The 18,656-nt window shown below is 57.9% G+C and overlaps 2 protein-coding genes across 4 annotated transcripts; both read left to right on the plus strand.

Annotated features, from left to right (window-relative positions):
• The first annotated feature begins 25 nt into the window (after positions 1-25).
• ENSA (endosulfine alpha) lies at positions 26-7,703 on the plus strand. 3 transcript variants are annotated; one of them, XM_054182561.1, is made up of 3 exons: positions 26-235; positions 3,311-3,436; positions 5,274-7,703. In XM_054182561.1, exons 1-3 carry the CDS (start codon positions 179-181, stop codon positions 5,442-5,444), a joined length of 354 nt encoding a protein of 117 aa, XP_054038536.1. In that variant the 5' UTR covers positions 26-178; the 3' UTR covers positions 5,445-7,703. The 3 variants fall into 3 exon arrangements, with proteins under 3 accessions (XP_054038536.1, XP_054038535.1, XP_054038534.1); XM_054182560.1 differs by lacking the exon at positions 26-235 and adding an exon at positions 244-401; XM_054182559.1 differs by lacking the exon at positions 26-235 and adding an exon at positions 2,515-3,102.
• Positions 7,704-11,537: 3,834 nt separating this feature from the next.
• Positions 11,538-16,526, plus strand: MCL1 (MCL1 apoptosis regulator, BCL2 family member). The gene is made up of 3 exons (XM_054182621.1): positions 11,538-12,203; positions 14,043-14,290; positions 14,769-16,526. The coding sequence occupies exons 1-3, from the start codon at positions 11,597-11,599 to the stop codon at positions 14,883-14,885; spliced, it is 972 nt and encodes a 323-aa protein (XP_054038596.1). The 5' UTR covers positions 11,538-11,596; the 3' UTR covers positions 14,886-16,526.
• Positions 16,527-18,656: the final 2,130 nt, after the last annotated feature.

Genomic DNA, 18,656 nt, shown 5'->3' on the forward strand with positions numbered 1-18,656 from the left:
CGTCAGGCAGCTGAGGCGTTAGGGGGCGGCAGTGGCCATTTTGGAGCAGAGCGCGGGGCCGGAGGGAGTGGAGGAAGCGCGGGGCTGGAGGGAGCGCGGAGGCCAGGCCTGCCCTGCCCTGCCCTGCCCTGCCCTGCCCTGCCCTGCCCTGCCCTGCCCTGCCCTGCCCTGCCCTGCCATGGCAGCCCCGCTCGGTACCGGCGCCCGCGCGGAGGAGACAGGACAGGAGAAACAGGTGGGAACCCCGGGGCGGGCCCGGATGGCTCCCATTGGCTTAGCCGCGCGTCGCTCTTCACGGCCCTGTGCGCCGATTGGTTGCGTCTCTTGTCCTTCTGATGAATGCCGGTTTCTCTTTGGCTGTGGGACTAGTGGGGGTTGGACTTCCGGCAGCGCCGGTGGGGGTAACTTGGGCTCGATGGCGGCGTGGGGGTTTGTGGGATGCTGGGGGTTGGATGGGGGTTACCGGCATGACGGGTAGCGGGGCCGGGGGTCCCGGGGGGCGGCGGGGGGTCGTGAGGTGCGAGAATGCGCCCCGCTGCCGAGGGTCCGGGCCCGGATGCTCCCCCAGCAGGGCCGTGCCGGGGCGCCGCAGCCCCCGCGAACACCGGCGCTGGCTCCAGCCCTCCCTGCCCCCCCCCGGCCCCTTCCCCTGCTTCCCCCCTCGGGTCTCCGCGGAGGCCGAGCGGGGCGACCAGCCCTGGCTGCGGCTCGTTGGCTGCCCCTGCGGGGCAGAGCTGCCTGCAGGCATCGGGGGGCCGGGCTGGGCGATGGCTCCAGCGGCTGCCGCGTCCCCGGGCGCGGGCCTCACCCCCCGCCACCCCGATCCGTGGGACCCGGCAGAGCTGCTGCCTTCCCCTGCTGCGGCCGCTCTCAGCCCTTGCCCTGCCGCCAGCGCGGCCTCGCAGCTTTTCCCCCTTCCCTGGTGTTAGTTTAGCGCTGGGGTGGGCGTAGGAATAGGAGGCAGATGTGCTGCTTTTTGGGCACCGGGAGGAGGCGATGGGCGCTCCTCCGCGGGAGAGGGACATGGAGGCGCTGCCGTGGGCGGCCCCGGGATCCGCTGGCAGGTGTTAAGGACGCCGCCGCGGCGTTGGCCCTGCCGGGTGCCGCAGGAGAAGTGATGCCCGTGAGGTGGGCGAACAGCAGGGTGCAGCGGCGCACACCAGACAGTGCAGGAGGGATGGGGTGGCGGAAGACAGTAGCATTCACAGCCGGGCGGGGAGGAAGAAGACTTGGAGATAAAGAACTGAGGAGAGCAGGCTGAGATGATGGAAGGGCCGCAAGGGCAAAGCTTCAGCTCCTGTTGCCAAAATCCCCCTCGACCCATCTGGTGTTAGGGCTCGTGGGCTGCCTGGCTCTGGGGCAGGGCCGAGTGGCATGCATTGGCCATGGCTCTTATTCCTGGAGCTGTCATGGAGATGAGTGAGAAGAGCCAGGCTCCTTCAGGCCGTGCGTGGGTGCAGCAAGCAGAAGCTGAAGATCGTGACGAGACTCTCAGCACTTTCCCCGCCTTCACTCTCCCTTCAATCCCCTGGGAACCCCCATGGATGGGGGCGTGAGGAGGAGCTTGTGCGGTTGAGGATGTGGGATGTGCTGAGCCTGCACATCACGCTGCTGCTGCCAGCTCCAGTTGTCCCAGTTGTGACTGTTGGGAGCTGCCATTAACTCAGGTTTGCTTTGTCTTTTTGAGACACAGCTGAGGAGCCATTTCACGGCAGCCTTTGCAGGCATGCTCTCACAGCCTCTGTGGCCGCAGGGCCGCAGCTGTGCTGCGAAGAGCTGCTCCCCCGGCTCAGCACCAGTGAAGGATCGTGTTGGAAACCTCCTGCAGTCTGGCAATGCTTTCTAGCCTGGGGGCTTGCAGGCTCCAGCTCTGCTCTTGGCCACCTGGGAAGGGAAGTCCTGGCAGTCGAATGCACAGGAGCGCGTCCCCATAATGCCACCAGGCCAAGCTTCAGTGCCTTGTCCTTGGGGAGCCCAGGACTCCCATCCCACCAGCCTCCACCGGCTGCATCCTGCCAGCTTGCTGGTCCTGCCTGATACTGAGAGCTTTCCAGCTTCACGGATGGGGCAAAGGCTTGTCGTGGCTGCGTTCTGCTGTGCTGGTTGCGTGGAGCGGGCCGTCTCCGTTGGGCTGGGAGCTGTTCAGGGCCTCAGCGCTGGGGAGAAGATGCGCACAGCATCCGTCGGTGCTGCCAGGCTGGCAGGAGCAGAGCTGCTGCTACCAAGTCTGCCAACATCGTCCCTGCTGGAAAGGGGACAGCGATGAAAAACCACCCCTTGCCAACATCCTGTGCAACAGCAACTCGGGTTTATATGGTGGCTTGGCCCCAGGTGGCCACTGGTGGAGGTGGCCAGCAGTGACATCTTCCCATTGGAGCTGGGCCAGCGGCCAGCTAGGACTCAGCCTTGCCATGGGTGAGGCTCTCCAGGCCCTGCTGGGACCCTGACTCCTACCCACCCCAGACCAAATTCCTGTCCCCAGACCTGCAGTCCTTCCCTGGAGGGAGGTATGCATCTCCCCAAAGAGAGAAGCTGGTGGCTGGGGAACAGATCCCAAGCCCTGTACTGGGAACCCCCCGTGGGGCATTGCTGCTCAGCTGATAGCTGGGCTGGGGGGAGGGGTGGATCTCGGAGCTCCTGCAGAGGTGCCAGGTGACAACCAGGCACCTGCCACAATTGGCCCCAAGGGTCCCAGGCTTCGAGCAGGCTGGGTGGCTTCCTGGAGCATCCTGAAACTCCTGTGGCTGTGAAACAGGTGCTAAAATGCTGCTTTGCTACCTGTGCCGGTTGTCATTCCCAATAAATTCCCAGTAAATTGGTTTTGGAGCAGAAGGGTGTCTTCCATCTCAGCTGTACTGCAACGGGGTGCAGCAAGGCTGAACCCTCCCAGCACCGCAGTGTGCTGCCACAGCCCGTCATGCCAGGCAGCTCTGGACTGATGTCTGTTGATGCTGGTCCGGGGAAGGCGCTTGTCCAGCAGCGATATGTGGTGACTAAAAGCACAATTTGCAAAGCGAAATGTCAGCGCAAGCACCTGCAGGAGCTCCCATCTGGGAAGAAAGCAGGCAGAAGGGTCTCTGCCTCTTTCCACAGGTGCTGGAGGTAAAAGCTGCTTCTGTCTGGGAAGGTGTTTATAATATTTTCCAAGCGCATCTGGGTTTTCCAGGGGACCACATCTTGCTTGGCGAGCCGGGCGCCGGGGTTTGGACGTGCTGCTGAATATTGTGCTACAGCATCACAGGGGTGTGGTTTTCTGTGGGGCTGAAGGTCTTTCCACCCTCCTCTTTTTTTGTTTTTTTTTTATTTTTAGGACACACAAGAGAAGGAAACCATCACCCCCGAGAGAGCAGAAGAGGCGAAACTGAAGGCTAAATACCCCAACCTAGGCCAGAAGCCTGGAGGCTCCAACTTCCTCATGAAGAGACTGCAGAAGGGGGTATTTATTTCTCAGCCCTGGCTTGTCTGCATCCTCTCCTCCCTCAATGGCACAGGCAGCCACGCTCCAACCAGGCCAGAAGAATCACACCAAAATTCCCCAGGCCAAAAAGTCTGTTAAACCCATGGTTCAGGCTCCTTTCAGTGCCTGTGTTGGACGTGGCACCCAGTGGGCACAAGCGTGAAGCCGTGAGGTCTGCTGTGGTCAAGCAAGAAGGGCTTGTGCCTGCTCAGAACCCAAAAGCCGCCACCTTCAGGTGGTTTTGCTCTGTGTATCTCCTCTAGTGGTTGATCCCACCCTGTCCTCCACACCCTGTCCCAAAACCTGGAGTCTAGAGGCGAAGCCAGTGCATAAGTCTCCCCCTGCCTGCCGCTGTGCTCCCTGGGGTTGAGTGGGCTACTGAGATGCCGCAGGCCTGAGTTTTTCTCCCTGGTCTGCACTTTGCCTGGGTTCTGGGCTGGTGCAAAGGGCACTGAGAACGCCAGTGAGTCAGCTTGGCTGCATCTCCGTTGCTGGCACCAGTGTAAAACGCCAACCCTCTGACACTCTGCTCCCTGTAAGTGTAATTAAATCCCTCTCCGAGAGCCATCCGTAGCCTGCTTGGGTTGTCACTGCTGGCTCTCCTCATGGAGGCTGGGGTAGAAAACATAAATCCTTCCTGAGCTGCTGGTAGTCAGTGGCCGTGTGCCTTCCCCAGCTCTGAACACACGGTGTCTCTGTGTCACACTGCCCAGGGTTTGGCTCTGTCCTGCCGCTTCCCTTCCAGCTTATATTGACGGCTGTCCCCTCTGCCCGAGCAGCCGCTGTGTGCACTCGCTCTCACTGTTGACATGGTCACTGGGCCTTTTTAGGCACCAACTAGAGCAAGCGCAGAAAGGAGGGTTGCTTAATGGCTTGGTGCTGAAGCGGGGAAGGGCTTTTTGTTGGGATGGGGCTCATTGGTTCTGAAGGTGCATCAGGGCAGAACTGGGCTCTTCAGAGCTCCTTGTGCCCAGCAGAGCCCTGTCTGTAGCACTGGCACGAGCTCTGCTTTGGTATTCAGCGTTTCCCACACCACTGCGGGGGGTGAAACAGCACCAGGAAGGAGCACAGAGTCCTGTGGTGATAAGGGAACAAAATGCCCTTTGGACCGTGGGTCGGTGTTGCTGTGGCCTCTGGCCACATCTTCGCAGGCAGTTCCCTGCATCATTTCGGCTGTTGGGAGCCTGGGGCGTTCATCAAAGGTCTTGGCACTGGCCAGGCTGTGCTCCCTGGGGAGAACATCCTGCCTCTGTCACAGCAGCTCATCTGTTCACCGAACCGGAATAAACTATCAGCAAACGTCCGCTGGCTTTGCCACTGCAGCGGAGCCTCCTCCTGGAGGCATCTGCTGACGTGGCTGTGCCTGCATTTGGCTGTCTGGAGTGTCTGGACTGTGACTGAGTCCCTGTCACGCTGAGTGTGGTGCAAGGGCAGAGCAGGACAAACCTGGCCTTTACCCAGCAAGCGCCACGCCAAGCAGCGCAAGTTCACAGGCTGCAAACACCCAGAGGTGGGTCAAAGGGAGAAAATGCGCCCTGGTGTCTGGAGTCAGACAGGCAGCTGCTGTGGGGCAAAGCTTCTTCCAGCTGGGGCAGGTCGGGTCGCTGTGGGGATTGTGGGTGGGTACTAAAGGCTTTTTAAATCAGGCCAGGCTCCCTTGCTTGGAATTTCCCCTTGTGTGATATTTTTGTGGCGTGGTTTTGAGCAACCCCAGCAGCTCCTTAAAGGATCGTATTTGTGGCCAGGTGTCTGTATCTCTGCTATGTCCCCACACTCCTGCAAATCAAAGTAACCCAAGCTCCTCTCCCTCTTTCAGCAAAAATACTTCGATTCTGGTGACTACAACATGGCCAAGGCAAAGATGAAGAACAAGCAGTTGCCAAGTGCGGGGCCAGACAAGAACCTGGTGACAGGAGACCACATCCCCACACCGCAGGACCTCCCGCAGAGAAAATCCTCCCTTGTAACCAGCAAGCTGGCAGGGTAGCCTGCACTCGCAGGCTAGGTTTTTTCCTGTTTTCTTTTTTCCTTTTGGCTAAATGGATTGAACTTCACTGTACCATAGGGACAGGAGCACCAGAATCCACATAGTTATTTGAGTATTTGCAGCAAACACACACCAAAACCGAGAAGGCGAGTGAGAGGTGTCAGTAGCCTGGGATGCCCGGGCAGATTTGATCAGGCCGTTCCTTTTAGTGAGTCAGTTTGCTGCCTTAATTTTCCTGCTGTTTGAAACCATCCTCGCTTGCAGAGCCACTGAAGCGCTGCCTCCTCGCTGGGGGAATCGAGCATCTGTGGGAGAAACTGCTCTTTGCTTGGCGCTGGGTAGGAGGGGAGAGCTCAGGGCTGTGGCGTGTGGATGCTTTTCAGGCATCAGGTGTCTGCAGAGGAAGAACTGGCTGGGCAAAATGTGTGATACGTGATCTGGAAGTTTAGTTAGGTATGTATGTTAGAGCTTCTAAGGGAAGAAATTAGCTGATATGCAAAAAAATCCATGGCTGGCTGTCCCCTGGGATCTGCCCCTGCTTCCACAAAGCAGCTGAGCTCGCAGGAGGGGATGACACGTCCAGCGGCTGCGAGAGAGGCGCTGGGCAGTGTTTGAAATGGTCCTGGTGGCTTGGAGCAGTGACGAGGCGTTTGCTATTTCAGGGATATCCGAGTGCGGCTGTGCTGGAGGGATGCGGTGTGAGGCTCGCAGCTGCCCCAGAGGGTTTGGGGGCAGCTTCCCTCTCCCTGGTCACTTCTAGCCGGCGAGGCTGTCTGCCTTGGCAACGGGGAGAGATGGCTCCTCTCCCTGCTGCCAGGTAGGCAGCAAAAGGTGGTGAGCCGAATCCCGCCGGCAGCTTGGCACAGAGCGGAGTGTGGCCAGGCGGGCAGAGCCCTCTCCGGTCGCATGCAGCCCCCGCCTGATGCCCAGACGTTGTCGCTTGCAAAATGGGGGCTGTCAGCAGCTGGAGAGATGGATGTGAGCCGTTGGAGCCTGTCTCCAGAGGGAGAGAGGCAGGACTGGGAATAACCACCTTGGAAGGAAAAAAAGCACCAGAGACAGAGAGCATGGAGATTAGGAAGAGAGGAGCGTAGAGGCAAACCTGTGTTCACAGTGTCAGGCACCCCAAACTTGGATTTCTTTCTACCTTTTTTTTTCTTCTTGCCTTTTATTTGTTCCAGGCCTGAAAAAAACCCAAAAAACAAAACAAAAAAAACCCCAAACACACACACACACACACACACACACACCCGCCCCCAAACCACGGCTGTGATGGCTGCAGTATGCAACACGATGCGCGTGCTCGGTGCATGTACTGTCCGCTCCTCGTGCAGCGGAGGTGAGGCGGCCTCCTGTCCTGTGCAGCGGAGGGGCTCGGCGTGCCTGTGCCGGGGCAGCCCTGAACGGGCCTGGTTTAGGCCTGGTTTTGAAGGCGTGTGGGCGAAAGGAAGTTGAGGGGATGTCTTTTCTTTTTTCCTTTTTTCTTTTTTTTCCCTTTTTTTCTTTATTTCATTTTTTTCTTTATTTCATTTTTTTCTTTATTTCCTTTTTTTCTTTATTCCCTTTTTCCTCTTTTCACCCTTTTTTCTTTTTTTCTCTTTTCTCTTTTCTCTCCTTCTTTTCTTTCCCCCCTTTCCCTTCTTCCCCTTCTTTCCCCCTTTTTTTCCTTTTTCCTTTTTTTTTTAGTTTTTTTCCCTTATTTTCTTTTTCTCTTCTGTTTTTTCTTCTTTTCTTTTGGGGATTCCCATCAGGTCAGGAGAAGCCAAGGCAGGGAGGCAACAGGCAATGCTCTGCATGGGCACAGCTTTCCTTACGTGTGTTCTTGGCTGGCTGACTCGGGCCTTTGCTTTCCTGCTGCTGGCTGGAGCGAGGAATATGGTGTTGCTTTCCAGGAGAGTGTTTGCCAGGGGTGTGCTGGAATGCTTGCGTCTGCCTTCGGGTGGTTCGGAGCAAGCCAGCCACGGCTCCACTCATCGGGGCACCATGAGCCAGGGGCTCTGTTGCCAGCCCCGTGGCTGCAGAGGATAGTTTTCTCTTTGTGGAGCGGGCAAGGAGCGTAGCAGGATTGGGGGCTGCCTGCTTGTAACCATGGGTCCGTGCTTCGGTCTCTGTCGCCTTTCCCAACCCTGTATGACCTGGCTGGGGCAGCACTGGCTGTGGCTGTGCAACCTCCTTGGATGTTCTGCTGTCTGTCCCAGCCATGTTGTAAATAGATATAAATCATATATATAAAAATATATATAATTTTTTACATGTTCATCTCTCTTCTAGAGTGCTATGCTTGCTTTTTGTTTAAAAAAAAAACCCAGGAAATATAGTGAAGAATGCAAAGGGGCATTGCAGCTTGGGGGCTGCCCCTGTGCTGGGGGGCGGGGGCAGAGGGAGGGGACAGCTCTGGAACCAGATCTTTCCCCAGTTTTCCGGAAATGCCAGGCATGCTTGCACAGGAGGGGGAAGCGATCGTGACAACACAGGATGAGAACTAGCGAGAGCAATTCTGTACAACGGTTCAGCCGTGGAGCGGGGTTACTTCCATTCTACCCCCAGCCCTGGGCTGGCAACAGAGGGCTCTGGGCTGTGGGTGGGGCAAGAAGGTGTGTGTTGGGTGGGTGTGGGGTGTATGGGGGCCATTGCTCAGCGATGGCACCATGGGGTGCATCGGATGTGGGTGAGCTGGGGAGTGGGGGGCGAACATGGGATCCATCCTGTTGTGCAGCCACAGCAGCCACCTTGGCTTGCAGCTGAGAGACTCGGGGAGGGGGGAGCACAGGGGGAGGTGGTGTCTATCTTCCTGCCATTAACAAATCCCTGCCCCGCTCCATGCTGTGGGGCAGGGGCTCCTGGTGCCCTCCCCACGGATCAGGACTGCCCCACAGTGCCATGCTCCAGCTGTAGCTCGCTCTCGCCACTGTCAGCTGTCCTGGAGGCTTTAACTCCGGGGTGTTCAGCCTTGACATTACACCTTTCCTCCCTGGGGTGTGACAGCCCAGCTGATGGTGTCACCAGGATGGGCCGCTCTTCAGAGGAACGCAGTGACTCTCCCTGGGGCTGCCTGAAGCCTCTTTGCTGTGTCTTCCACCCCCGAGCTGGCCATTTCGCAGCCCCTCAAGCCCACCCCACAGTGGGGGCCAGGGCTGGGTGTTTGCACAGGGACACGTTGTTCCAGCTTGATGCCAAGTATGTGCCGATGTTTGTTTGTGCTTTAAAGCTTGGCAGTGCTGGGGAACTATGTGCTGGGCGCTGCCCCAAGCTGCTGGAGCAAGCTGAGCTTGCCTCTGTTATTGCTCCCTGTGCCAAGAATTCGCTTCCTGACAAGGATGCATTCCTGGGGGCCACAGGAAGGATTTTGAGGGGGTTTCGTCTTGCTGGACCCCAGTGCAACCCAGTCCCGCTCTCATGCTGGGGTGTGGGGTTGGCAGCTGGGAAAGGAGCTGGCGAGGATCTGAAGGGGCACCCCGGGTGGATGCACGTCCCTGTTTCTTGCAAGATCTGGGGGAAGAGCGCTTTGGGGCGCTCAGGATGGGGCTGTGCCCTGTGCTCACCGCAGCTTCCTCCTGTGCTGTTCCTGCTGGTGCACGGTGATGCTCGGGATGGTGACAGAGGCTTGGGTTTGCTGCAGTTTCTGTCCCCAGAAACGCTGACCAGAGAGCGGCTCCTTCACAGTGGCAGCTCCCTGTGCCCTCACTGCCTCCCTGGAGTGGAAAGACCCATCTGAGGAGCCGTGCTGCTGCTCTCCCCACACATCTGGGGTTCCCCCCACCCCCCAAATCCCGAGGCACCAGGATCGCCTGCCCTTGAGGCCCTGCTGGCTGTGCCTTTGGTTCAGGGCTCAGCAGTGAGCCCACACGCCTGCGCCAAGCGGGGAAACCAGAACCTCCCCCCGCTGTGGCCCCTGCCCCAGTGTCTCACTCTCATCGTGTGGGTTTGGTGACACTGTGGTGCCTCAGCCAGGTGACGCGGGGATGACGTCACCTTCCCTGGTGGGGCCGGGGCTCCGCTGCGGCCTGTGAGGAAACCCTTTCCTGCCTTCAGACCGGGGAAGGGGAGGGGGGGATTTCTGGGGGCGCCAAACCCCAGTTTCCAGTGTCTTGAGTCTGGTTAGGCACATAAAGGCCCTGAGGCTGGGGTGGGTCCTGCTGCACAGAGCATCGCGGTTTTTGTCCAAACCAGGGCAGATTTGGAGGGCATCAGGTGACGGAGGGGCCTGTGGCCAGGGAAAACCAGAATTGAGAGCCGGTACCCCAATGATGCCGAGACTGGCCAAAGTGCCCCTGGGTGTGATGGGTGACAGTGGAGCAGGTCCAGCCTCCCAGGGCACCCACCAGTCACGACCGCCTCCCGGGCAGATCCGGGCACGGGGTGCTGCCCTGCTCTGTGATGCCCCAGCCCTCATGGGGCCGGCGGGTGCAGGGAGGTTTTGAGTAATGGGGGAAATTGTGAGGCAACCCACCCGTGACCGGAAGAAATGGGGCAGTTCCCCGTGAACGTCCAGCTGAGCGAGCCAAAGTCGGAGGGGGCTTTAACCAGACAGATCCAGGTAAAACGACGAGTGGGTGGGAAGTGCCGTGGAATCATAGAATGGTTGGAAGGGACCTTTGAAGGTCATCTAGTCCAACCCCCATCCTGATTTTAGCTGGGACAGGGTTAATTTTCTTTCTAGTGGTGGTTGTGTTTCAGATTTGATATGAATGTCAATAAAACTTATTGTTTTAATTGTTGCCAGGTGATGTTTATAGTTTTCAAGGACCTTTTTTCAGCTTCCTGTAGAAACTGAGAAGCCTAGACAGAACGATGGAACGTTCCGTACCACAGACGTCATGCTCGGTATAGAAATGGGGCTTGGCCAGGGGGTGGGTACTTGTGATCACGGCTTGGGACAGTGCTAATTCACCGGGCCGTGAGTGACTTGTGCCATTATTATTATTGTTATTTTCCTTATCTGATACTGTTCTATTAAACCGTCGTTATCTCAACCCACAAGGGTTTTTTTCCTTTCCCTTCCTTTACCCCCTACCCTTCTTGGGGGACAGGGGGGCTGAGCAAACAGCTGTGTGGTCCCAGCTGCTGGCTGGTGTTAAACCATGACACTCCCCCCGCCACGGTCAGGGACATCTTCATCCAGACCAGGTTGCTCAGAGCCCAGTCCAACCTGATCTGGAATGTCTCCAGGGATGGGGCATCCACCATCTCTCTGGGAAACCTGGGTCAGTGTCTCACCACCCTCAGTGTAACAAATTTCTTCCTTATATTTAGTCTGAATCTCCCCTTTTAGTTTACAACCATTCCCCCTTGTCCTTGCGCAACAGGCCCTGCTAAAAACTGTCTCCATCTTTCTTATAAGCACCGAAAGGCTGCAGTAAGGTCTCCCTGGAGCCTTCTCTTCTCCAGGCTGACCCCCCCCAGCTCTCTCAGCCTGTCCTCCCCGCAGAGGGGCTCCAGCCCTCCCAGCATCTCCGAGGCCTCCTCCGGCCCCGCTCCAACAGCTCCGTGTCTCTCCTGTGCTGAGGCCACTGAGGTCCTAGAGCTGGAGGCAGCACTGCGGGGGGGTCTCCCCAGACCGCACCACGCTCCCCACTTCCAAGCAGCCCTTTTGGTGTACGCCAGCAAGGGCATCCTGGCTCCCTGCATGTGCCAGGGCTTCAGTCCTGCTGGCAGCCTGCTGACGGCCTCGCCGGGGATGCTTCGTACTGCAAAAAAACACAGAAAGAAAACAGGGGCTGAGGCAGGGGAGGGACACGCAGCCCCTCGGATAACGGTGCCGGCTGCAAGGACGGCGTGTCTAGTCCTGGGGGGGCCGCGGTGGGGCCCAGCTTTGCCAGCGGGACATGGGACACTGCAGCCCCGCACCCCTGGGGGGCTGCTATAGGTTACCGAGAAGGGACGGGGTAGCACGGGGCGGGGGAGTGGCGGGCCCGCATCGACACCGTGGGACCGCAACGAGATCCAGATGAAGCCGGGGGACACGAGCGCCTCCTTCACCCTTTTCCAGCCCAAAACGACACGCCCCGCCGAGGCGTGGCTCCCGCCCCCAAGGGGCCAGGCCGGAAGTGCGTCCGGAAGCGGAACCTCGCCCCGCCGCGCCCCGCGTGGCGTCATCGCCACCATATAAACGGCAGCGACGGTCGCGCCTACAGAGCTGGGAGTTGGTCGCCATGTTTGCTGTGCAGCGGAACGCCGTTATCGGCTTCAACCTCTGCTGTGGCGGCGGCAGCAGCCCGGCCCTGGCGCCTACCTCGCCGGGGGGAGACTCGGCCCCGCCGCCACCCGCCGGGACTCCCGCCGCCGCTGAGGTACCGCGAGCCCTGATTGGCTCCGTGGGGGCCTGGGGCGCCGCCGGCCGCCCTGAGCCCCCCCGCACGCTGATTGGCCCGGCCGCGGCCCCCCGCGCGCTGATTGGCTGCGGCGCGGCCCCCCGCGCGGCGCTGCCCCTCGCGGCGCGGCCCGGCGCGCTGTGGCGGCCCGAGGAGGAGCTGGACGGCTGCGAGCCCGAGGCCGAGCGCGGCCCCGTCGGGGACTCGCTGCCCGGCACGCCGTCCGGGCCCCCCGACGGGCTGCGGCAGGACTCACTGGAGCTTATCAGCCGCTACCTGCGGGAGGCAGCGGGCGAGGCCCAGCCCCCCGCGAAGAAGCTATTCCCGGGGCTGCTGGGTGGGCCCGGACGGCCCGGCGGATCGGGCGACGCCGTGATGGAGAAGGCGCTGGAGACGCTGCGGAGGGTCGGCGACGGCGTCCTGCAGAAACACGAGCTCGCCTTCCAGGGTGGGTGGCGGCTGGCTCTGCGCCGGTGGGGGTGGGGAGTGGACGGTGTGTGGGATGGGGGCGCCTCGGGCTCTGCTGCGGGCCCGCCGGGACGAGCGGTCGGGAGGCCGCGGGCCGGCCTGAGGTCCGCTTGCCCTCCTTTGGAGGCGAGCTGCAGCCCCCCGTCCTAGTGCGGGGTCCGAGGGCCTTGCCCCTAGAAGAGAGAGGGGGGCGCAGGGATGCGGGTTCCCGGCAGTTCCAGCCCCCACGTCTGCTCCCTCTGCCGCGCGTGTGGGCCCTCGAGGTGGGTGGGCTGCAGGGCTGGGGCTGGGAGAGGCCTAGACCGGAGCCGGCCCTCGGGGCTGGAGCAGGGCCTCTGCGCCCCTCCTCCCCAGCGGGGGGAGTGCGGGGGGCTGAGCTTTCGGCCGGGTCATTTACTGGATGGGATGTGGCCCTGGTTTCGAGGGAGTTAAAAGAGCCGAGAAGTGATTAAAAATGAAACTGAACTTTGTTCAGCTGGGAGGTGGAAAAACCACTGGTAACGTGTGCAGAGGAGATAATCTAGTTACAGATTAGCCTCGGTTCCTCCTTGCACCCTGCTTTGCTCAGCATGACTACATGCAAATAACCCCAAGCGGACAAATATTAGTTAGCTCAGGACTTTAAACTCATCACACCCCTGGCTCAGGTGGAATGGAGTTTCTGGGGGAGAAATTCTCCCGGATGTATTTTAGTGTTTTTTGCCCGCTTCTGATGAGTCCTTGAATAGCCATAGAAACTTGAACCCTGGGCTTGGAAGAGCAGATGTCCTTGCCGCACAGTGTCCTGGGAACAGACTGGAAGTGAGAACTGACAGTTTTGACCTGGTTTCATTTAACTTGGAAACAAGTTGTTTTGCAGCTAGCCTGAGCCATCAGGGTAGTGGGGCTGGCTGTGGGGCTTGTGCTGGGACTGCTTTTGGCTCATCACACTGCATCTGATCCCAGCTCAGGCTGGTGCCAGCACAGAAGGGTAGTGTCTGCATCTCCTCATGAGACACCATATGATGAAATGCGTTCCTTTGCAAGAGGATGTTCCACTTTTTTTGGACACGAAAGTCTTCAGTAGAAACTGCCTTTTGTCCTTAGCTGTGCTGATGCAAAAGACTGGGTTCAGTTACCCTGGCCAAATTCATGGACGTGCTCATTGAATGAGCCACACTTGGAAGGAACGTTTAGGCCAATGTGAGTTGGCATTGGTATTTGAGGCCTCTGTAGGGACGGTTACCTTCGTGTGTACAGAAAAGGAACTGGCTTCAGGAAGGCTTCCTGTTAGTTTGAGCAACAACAAGCAATGCCTTTCAGTTTCATAAAGGCTTGTCTTGTTTGCTTATTCATGAGGTGGCACTGCAGGTCAGACTGGGGAGTTCAGTTGTTCCAGTCACTAAAATCACCTTAATAAAAGGACGACATGTTTGCCTGGCCGTAGGTGACTATCCTTCATTTTGGCTTGAGGGGCAGGGCTCACTTCAGGCTGCAAAATGACTTCTAGGCTATGGTTCTGATGTTGTGGGGCTTTAAAGCCCTTGTGAGATAGCAGAGTGTGACATGCACAGAGGCGGCAGCCGTGTCTGAGGTGGGGAGGAAGGAACTAGAAATGGGTTATGGGTTTTGTTTTTTTTTTTTTTGTCTGGCCCAGGCGAGCGTGAGCAGCTGAGCTATCTGCAGAGCAGGCAGGTGCTTGCTCTCCATCACTGGTACTTGGCAGTGACTCTTACACCTTTTGGACCTGGAGTGTTGGGGCTGCGTCTTCTCCCTGGTGGCCTTGCAGGGTATTTGATGTCATGTGCATGCCTGCCTCTAAACCAGCATCTCTTTGCAGGAATGCTGCGGAAGCTGAAAATCCAGAAAGAGGAAGATCTGCAGTCAGTATGTGAAGTGGCTGCCCACGTGTTCAGTGATGGAGTAACAAATTGGGGTCGAGTGGTGACACTCATCTCCTTTGGTGCCTTTGTTGCGAAACACCTGAAAAGCATAAACCAGGAGAAGTGCATCAGCTCGCTGGCGGGGATCATCACAGATGCGCTTGTCTCATCTAAGCGCGAGTGGCTGATGAGCCAGGGAGGCTGGGTGAGTCACTGCCTGTCCTGAACACTGAGTGTTTCAGAACAGTCCAATATTTTCCTATTTCTGTGGCATTTCACTGATGACCATGTGTGTCAGCAAAGCACAGAGATGACTCACTGCTCCAGTTAAAACCAGTTTTTAAAAGCCACACCTAGCTGGAGTTCTGGTGTTTCAGGAGCTCCTTGCTATGAGCTGCCTGAAGCAGTCTTGACCTAAAAATGTGCCCCCCCCCCGCAGTGTGGAGGGGTCAGCATTCCCAAAGCTGAGTCAATCCCAGGTGCACTGAGCTTGCTTGAAGCTGGTCACAGCTGATTGCTACCTCTGCGGGGTGGGCTGTGGCTGTAATGAATCTGGGGGAGTGCACTCAGTGGATGTGCTGGGCAGGCTGTACCCCAGCCCACTGCCAGGAAAAAAGGTTTTCCATGCCTTCCTGCCAAAAAAGGATGACTGGCAGGAAATTACTTTCCCTTCTTTCTCCTAGGAGGGCTTTGTCGACTTCTTTCGAGTCGAGGACCTGGAAGGCAGCATCAGAAATGTACTGATGGCGTTTGCAGGCGTGGCTGGACTGGGAGCAAGCTTGGCCTACATGATCCGGTGAGCCAGGGTATGCTGCAGAGGGACAAAACTCTGGGTGGACTGGCTCTGTTTGGGGCTGGCGAGCTGATCGCTTCCTCCTGTGCGTTCTTATGAAGCTGGACTTCAGTGACCCAAGGAGAATATCTAGGCATCCCCTGAGCAATCCTTTCCTAAGAAGGAAGGTGTGATCCAGTCAGATTGTGGCTACTGATGAGAATTTATTGGTTTGGGAACAGAAAGTGGAAGAAGTGATATTCTGCTTCCTTCAAGAGGATGATGACAGAAAGCTCAAGTGGACTGCTTCAGTTCTATCCTGGAGAGAACCAATCTGCTTAGCAGGAAGCCAGGGAGCACCAGCAGCTGTTGTCTGGACTGAAGCCTCCTGGGCTTGGCATGGCACCTGTGCATGGAGCAGATGTTTCAGGGTTGTGGTTGTGGGGTTCTGGAAATAGTAGCTTGTGGTGCTGGTGTCCTGCCTAAGCTTGTGGCTTTTCTGTTGGAGCAGAAGCATTGAATGCTGGTGTTGTGTGAGCCTGCGCCTACTGCGAGGTGTGCAGGTCAGCAGGTCTTTGGCCACTGCTGGCTCTGCACACATCTGCCCTCCAGAAGCAGTAGAGCCACGCTGGCAGCTGAGATGTGTGCCCTGCTGCTGGAATGTGGGCGCTGGAGCCCCCGTGGCCCCTTTTCCGCCAGCAAGGCTTCAGCCTGGTCACTGAACAGGCAGAAGAGAGGTGGGGGCTCAGAGTGGTGACCACAGCCAGCTGCAGCGCATCTGCATTGGCCTGTCTGGCTGAGCTCAGCTACACTGATATGTCTCACCACACACAGGCAGTTTAAAAATAGGGAGTGTGTAAGTATGTAAAAACCCCACATGGGGTGGGGAGGCTGTAGAGAACTTGTAAATATCTATAAATCTGTAGAATATGTACATTTTTACAGAGCTAATGATACAAAAAGGAGGAATTTTGAATGTTGAACTGCTTATGGGTGCACTGTACTTCATTCCTCAAGTGAAGTAGCATTTTTGTGGCGAAGCCTTCTCCTGCCTTGACTCCAAACGAGCCTTTCTCTGATGTACTTGAGCAACATTGCCAGGGATTGTAACGAGGATCGTTGGCCTGGCGGACTCTCATTGTGCCCACGGCTTGCTGGCAACCGTTGATGTTTCTGTTTGTTTTAATCTTCTTGGTTATTCTAGCCCTTGCAGTGGGTGGGGAGCTGTGGAAGTTGGTATCAGTCACTTCCTTGTCTTCCCCTCATTCTGATCCTCTAAGCCGCGAGTTGAACGAAGCTGATCTTTGAATGTAACTGTTCTGGAGCAGAATAAAACTCACCAGCTCGGATCTACGGCTTGTGCAAGTCCGTCAGTGCCAGCCCTGGGCTTGGTCCATGGTCTCCAGCTGGTAGTGTTGCTTCTTGGTGGGCTTCCAGCGCTCATCTGCCTTGTGCCCTCCAACTGTGGACTGGTTGGTTCTCGGGGAGCTCCACTCTGTGGGACCGGGTCCCACACAGCGAGGAACATCCTCATCCACAGTGCTTGACCTGCAGCCTGAGTGATGCCCTACGGAAACCAAAGTGGAGAGCTGAAAGATGGTGCTATTGTCAGGCCTGCTTGTTTGGTCAACAGGCACTTAGTTTTTTCAATAAATGTCTTTCTTCTCAATCCTGTAGTATAAAACTTGCCATTCCTGCAACGAGATGCTGATGTGCTAAACGCTCCTGCTCTGCTTTGCTGGTGGGGGCCTGTTCACACGGATGCTGCCTGTGGGCACCGTGCAGCCTCTTGCTTTATTAGAAAGCTTCTGCAGGCTGTGGAAAACTGGTCTGGATGTCTTGTGTCACCCGTTGGGGCTCCCCAGAGCTGCTCCATGCTGAGATGCTCTTTTCCTTCACTGTCTATGTGTGTGGGGAAAGTCCACGAGGCGCCTTGTGCTCAGTGCCTGCACACTCTGAAACCACTCTTCTTGCGGTGCCTGAAGCATGCTGCAGCTCTGGCTGCCTGTGGCTGGGGCTCGTCACCCTCTGGGTCAGCAAGGCGGCGACCCCCAGGCTCGACGAGAAGGGGACCTTCTCCCAGCCCAGGGGTGAGCTCTGCTCCTCCTCTCTTGTGAGAGGGGGAGACGCGCTCTTTGTTGTCTAGTACTTGTCCCTCCTGCCTGGGCAGAGCAAGCTGGTGTTGCAGTTGCTGTGGCCTCTTCAGGGGGATCCTGTGGCCCCTGAGTTTCAATTCCTGCAGGCTGGGGATGGAGGAAGTGCACGGCCCGCCCAGGGCTGGAGGGCGCAGCATGGCTATGTCCAGACCTCGCATGGGCAGCGCTTTGATGAACAGCTTCCTCTTGCCATGACCAGCTCTGCTGTGGGAGCTGCAGCTGGAAAATCCCTCCACTGGGGAGCGAAGTACTTCCCTGCCCCAAAAACTGTGGTGGCTCCAGCCCCGTGGGCTGTCAAACCTTGCTGCAGATGGGGCGAGGCAGCAGCTTCCTGTGGTGCTGGTGGGGCCCTCGCTACCAAAAACAAGTTGGCAACTCAGACCTGCTATGCAATATTGCAAAATGTGGTTTTGGTGTGTGTTTTTTTTTTTTTTTTTTCTTTAAAAATGCTGTGTCTTTCTGAGCTATTTTGGTCCCGTTTGGTCCCCTGGGCTGCAGTGGGGCTCTCATGCAAAGCTGGGCCTTTGCTGTGGAAATATGCAAAGGTGCTGGGGGGGGTGGGGGAGTGTCAGGGCTGCTGGTGCTTCCTGGAAGCCGCAGCCTGATAACGCCTGGCTTGCTGCCGATAAACTGGGGGCTTCCTCTTCCGCCCCAGCCAGGGCTTTTCGCAGAAACCGGCTTCGATTTCTCTGAACTGTTTGTGTAAATAAGAGAGGGTGTGTGTGGGGGGAATTAAAGCATTTGCTGTGCCTGACTGTGTGTGTGGGGCGCTGCAGGTTAGGGGGATCTTCAGCACCCCGCCTGGCTGTGTTGGGGTCCCCCTTGGCCTGGGATGGGGGGCAGGAGGGGAGGTGTTGGGGGAGCAATGCCAGTCCCTCCCCTGCCTCTGCACCCAGCAGGGCGGAGCAGGATCTGGCTCTGCTGCCTTCATCCTTCGAAAGCCAGCGGCGTTGACATCCTTGTGTGGGTGGGGGCACATGCAAATACAAAAAGTCCCCTGGCCTGTGAAAAAGCCCCAATCCCTGCCCATTTCTGGCTCAGTGGCCCTAATCCTGTGTTGGGGTCTCAGATAATAAATATTTCATGTGATTTCTTGCAACAGGAGCCTGGGCTGCTGTTGCCCCAGATGTCCCTTTGCTCTTGGGGGGGTTCCAGGGGGTCGGGGGGCTGCTCCCCTGTCTTGCTGGCACAGTGCTTCCTCTCACAACCTGCCTGGGCACCCAGTGGGCTGCAGCCCCCTCCCACGGGGAGGGGGGGGAGGCGGTTTGGGGCTGGGTCCATGGGGAGCCTCTGGGATCTGAGTCAGAGGGGCTGGGCAGGGACAGGTCCTTGAAAGGGAGAGGCTTTAGGGGGAGAGGGGCTTCCTGGAGCTGGCCCTGGGGTCATCCGGGTGGCCACAGGTGGGTGCTGGGAACATCCCCCCCACCATCCGAGCTCCCTGGGATTGTCAGGGGGGTGTCCCGAGGGGGAGGCCACGGGGTGTGGGGGTGGGTGACTCGTTTGGGCTGAGATGGCAAGTATTTGGTTGTTGCTTTCAGCGGGTGGGGTGTGCGTCACTGCACTCCTGTAGTGAGCCTGACAGGCCTCAGCCCCCCCAACACACAGCGGAAGGGTGGCCTGGGGCCCCATCCCACCCTCCCAGG

This window comes from Rissa tridactyla, chromosome 23 (assembly GCF_028500815.1).
Source record: "Rissa tridactyla isolate bRisTri1 chromosome 23, bRisTri1.patW.cur.20221130, whole genome shotgun sequence".
NCBI lineage: Eukaryota > Metazoa > Chordata > Aves > Charadriiformes > Laridae > Rissa > Rissa tridactyla.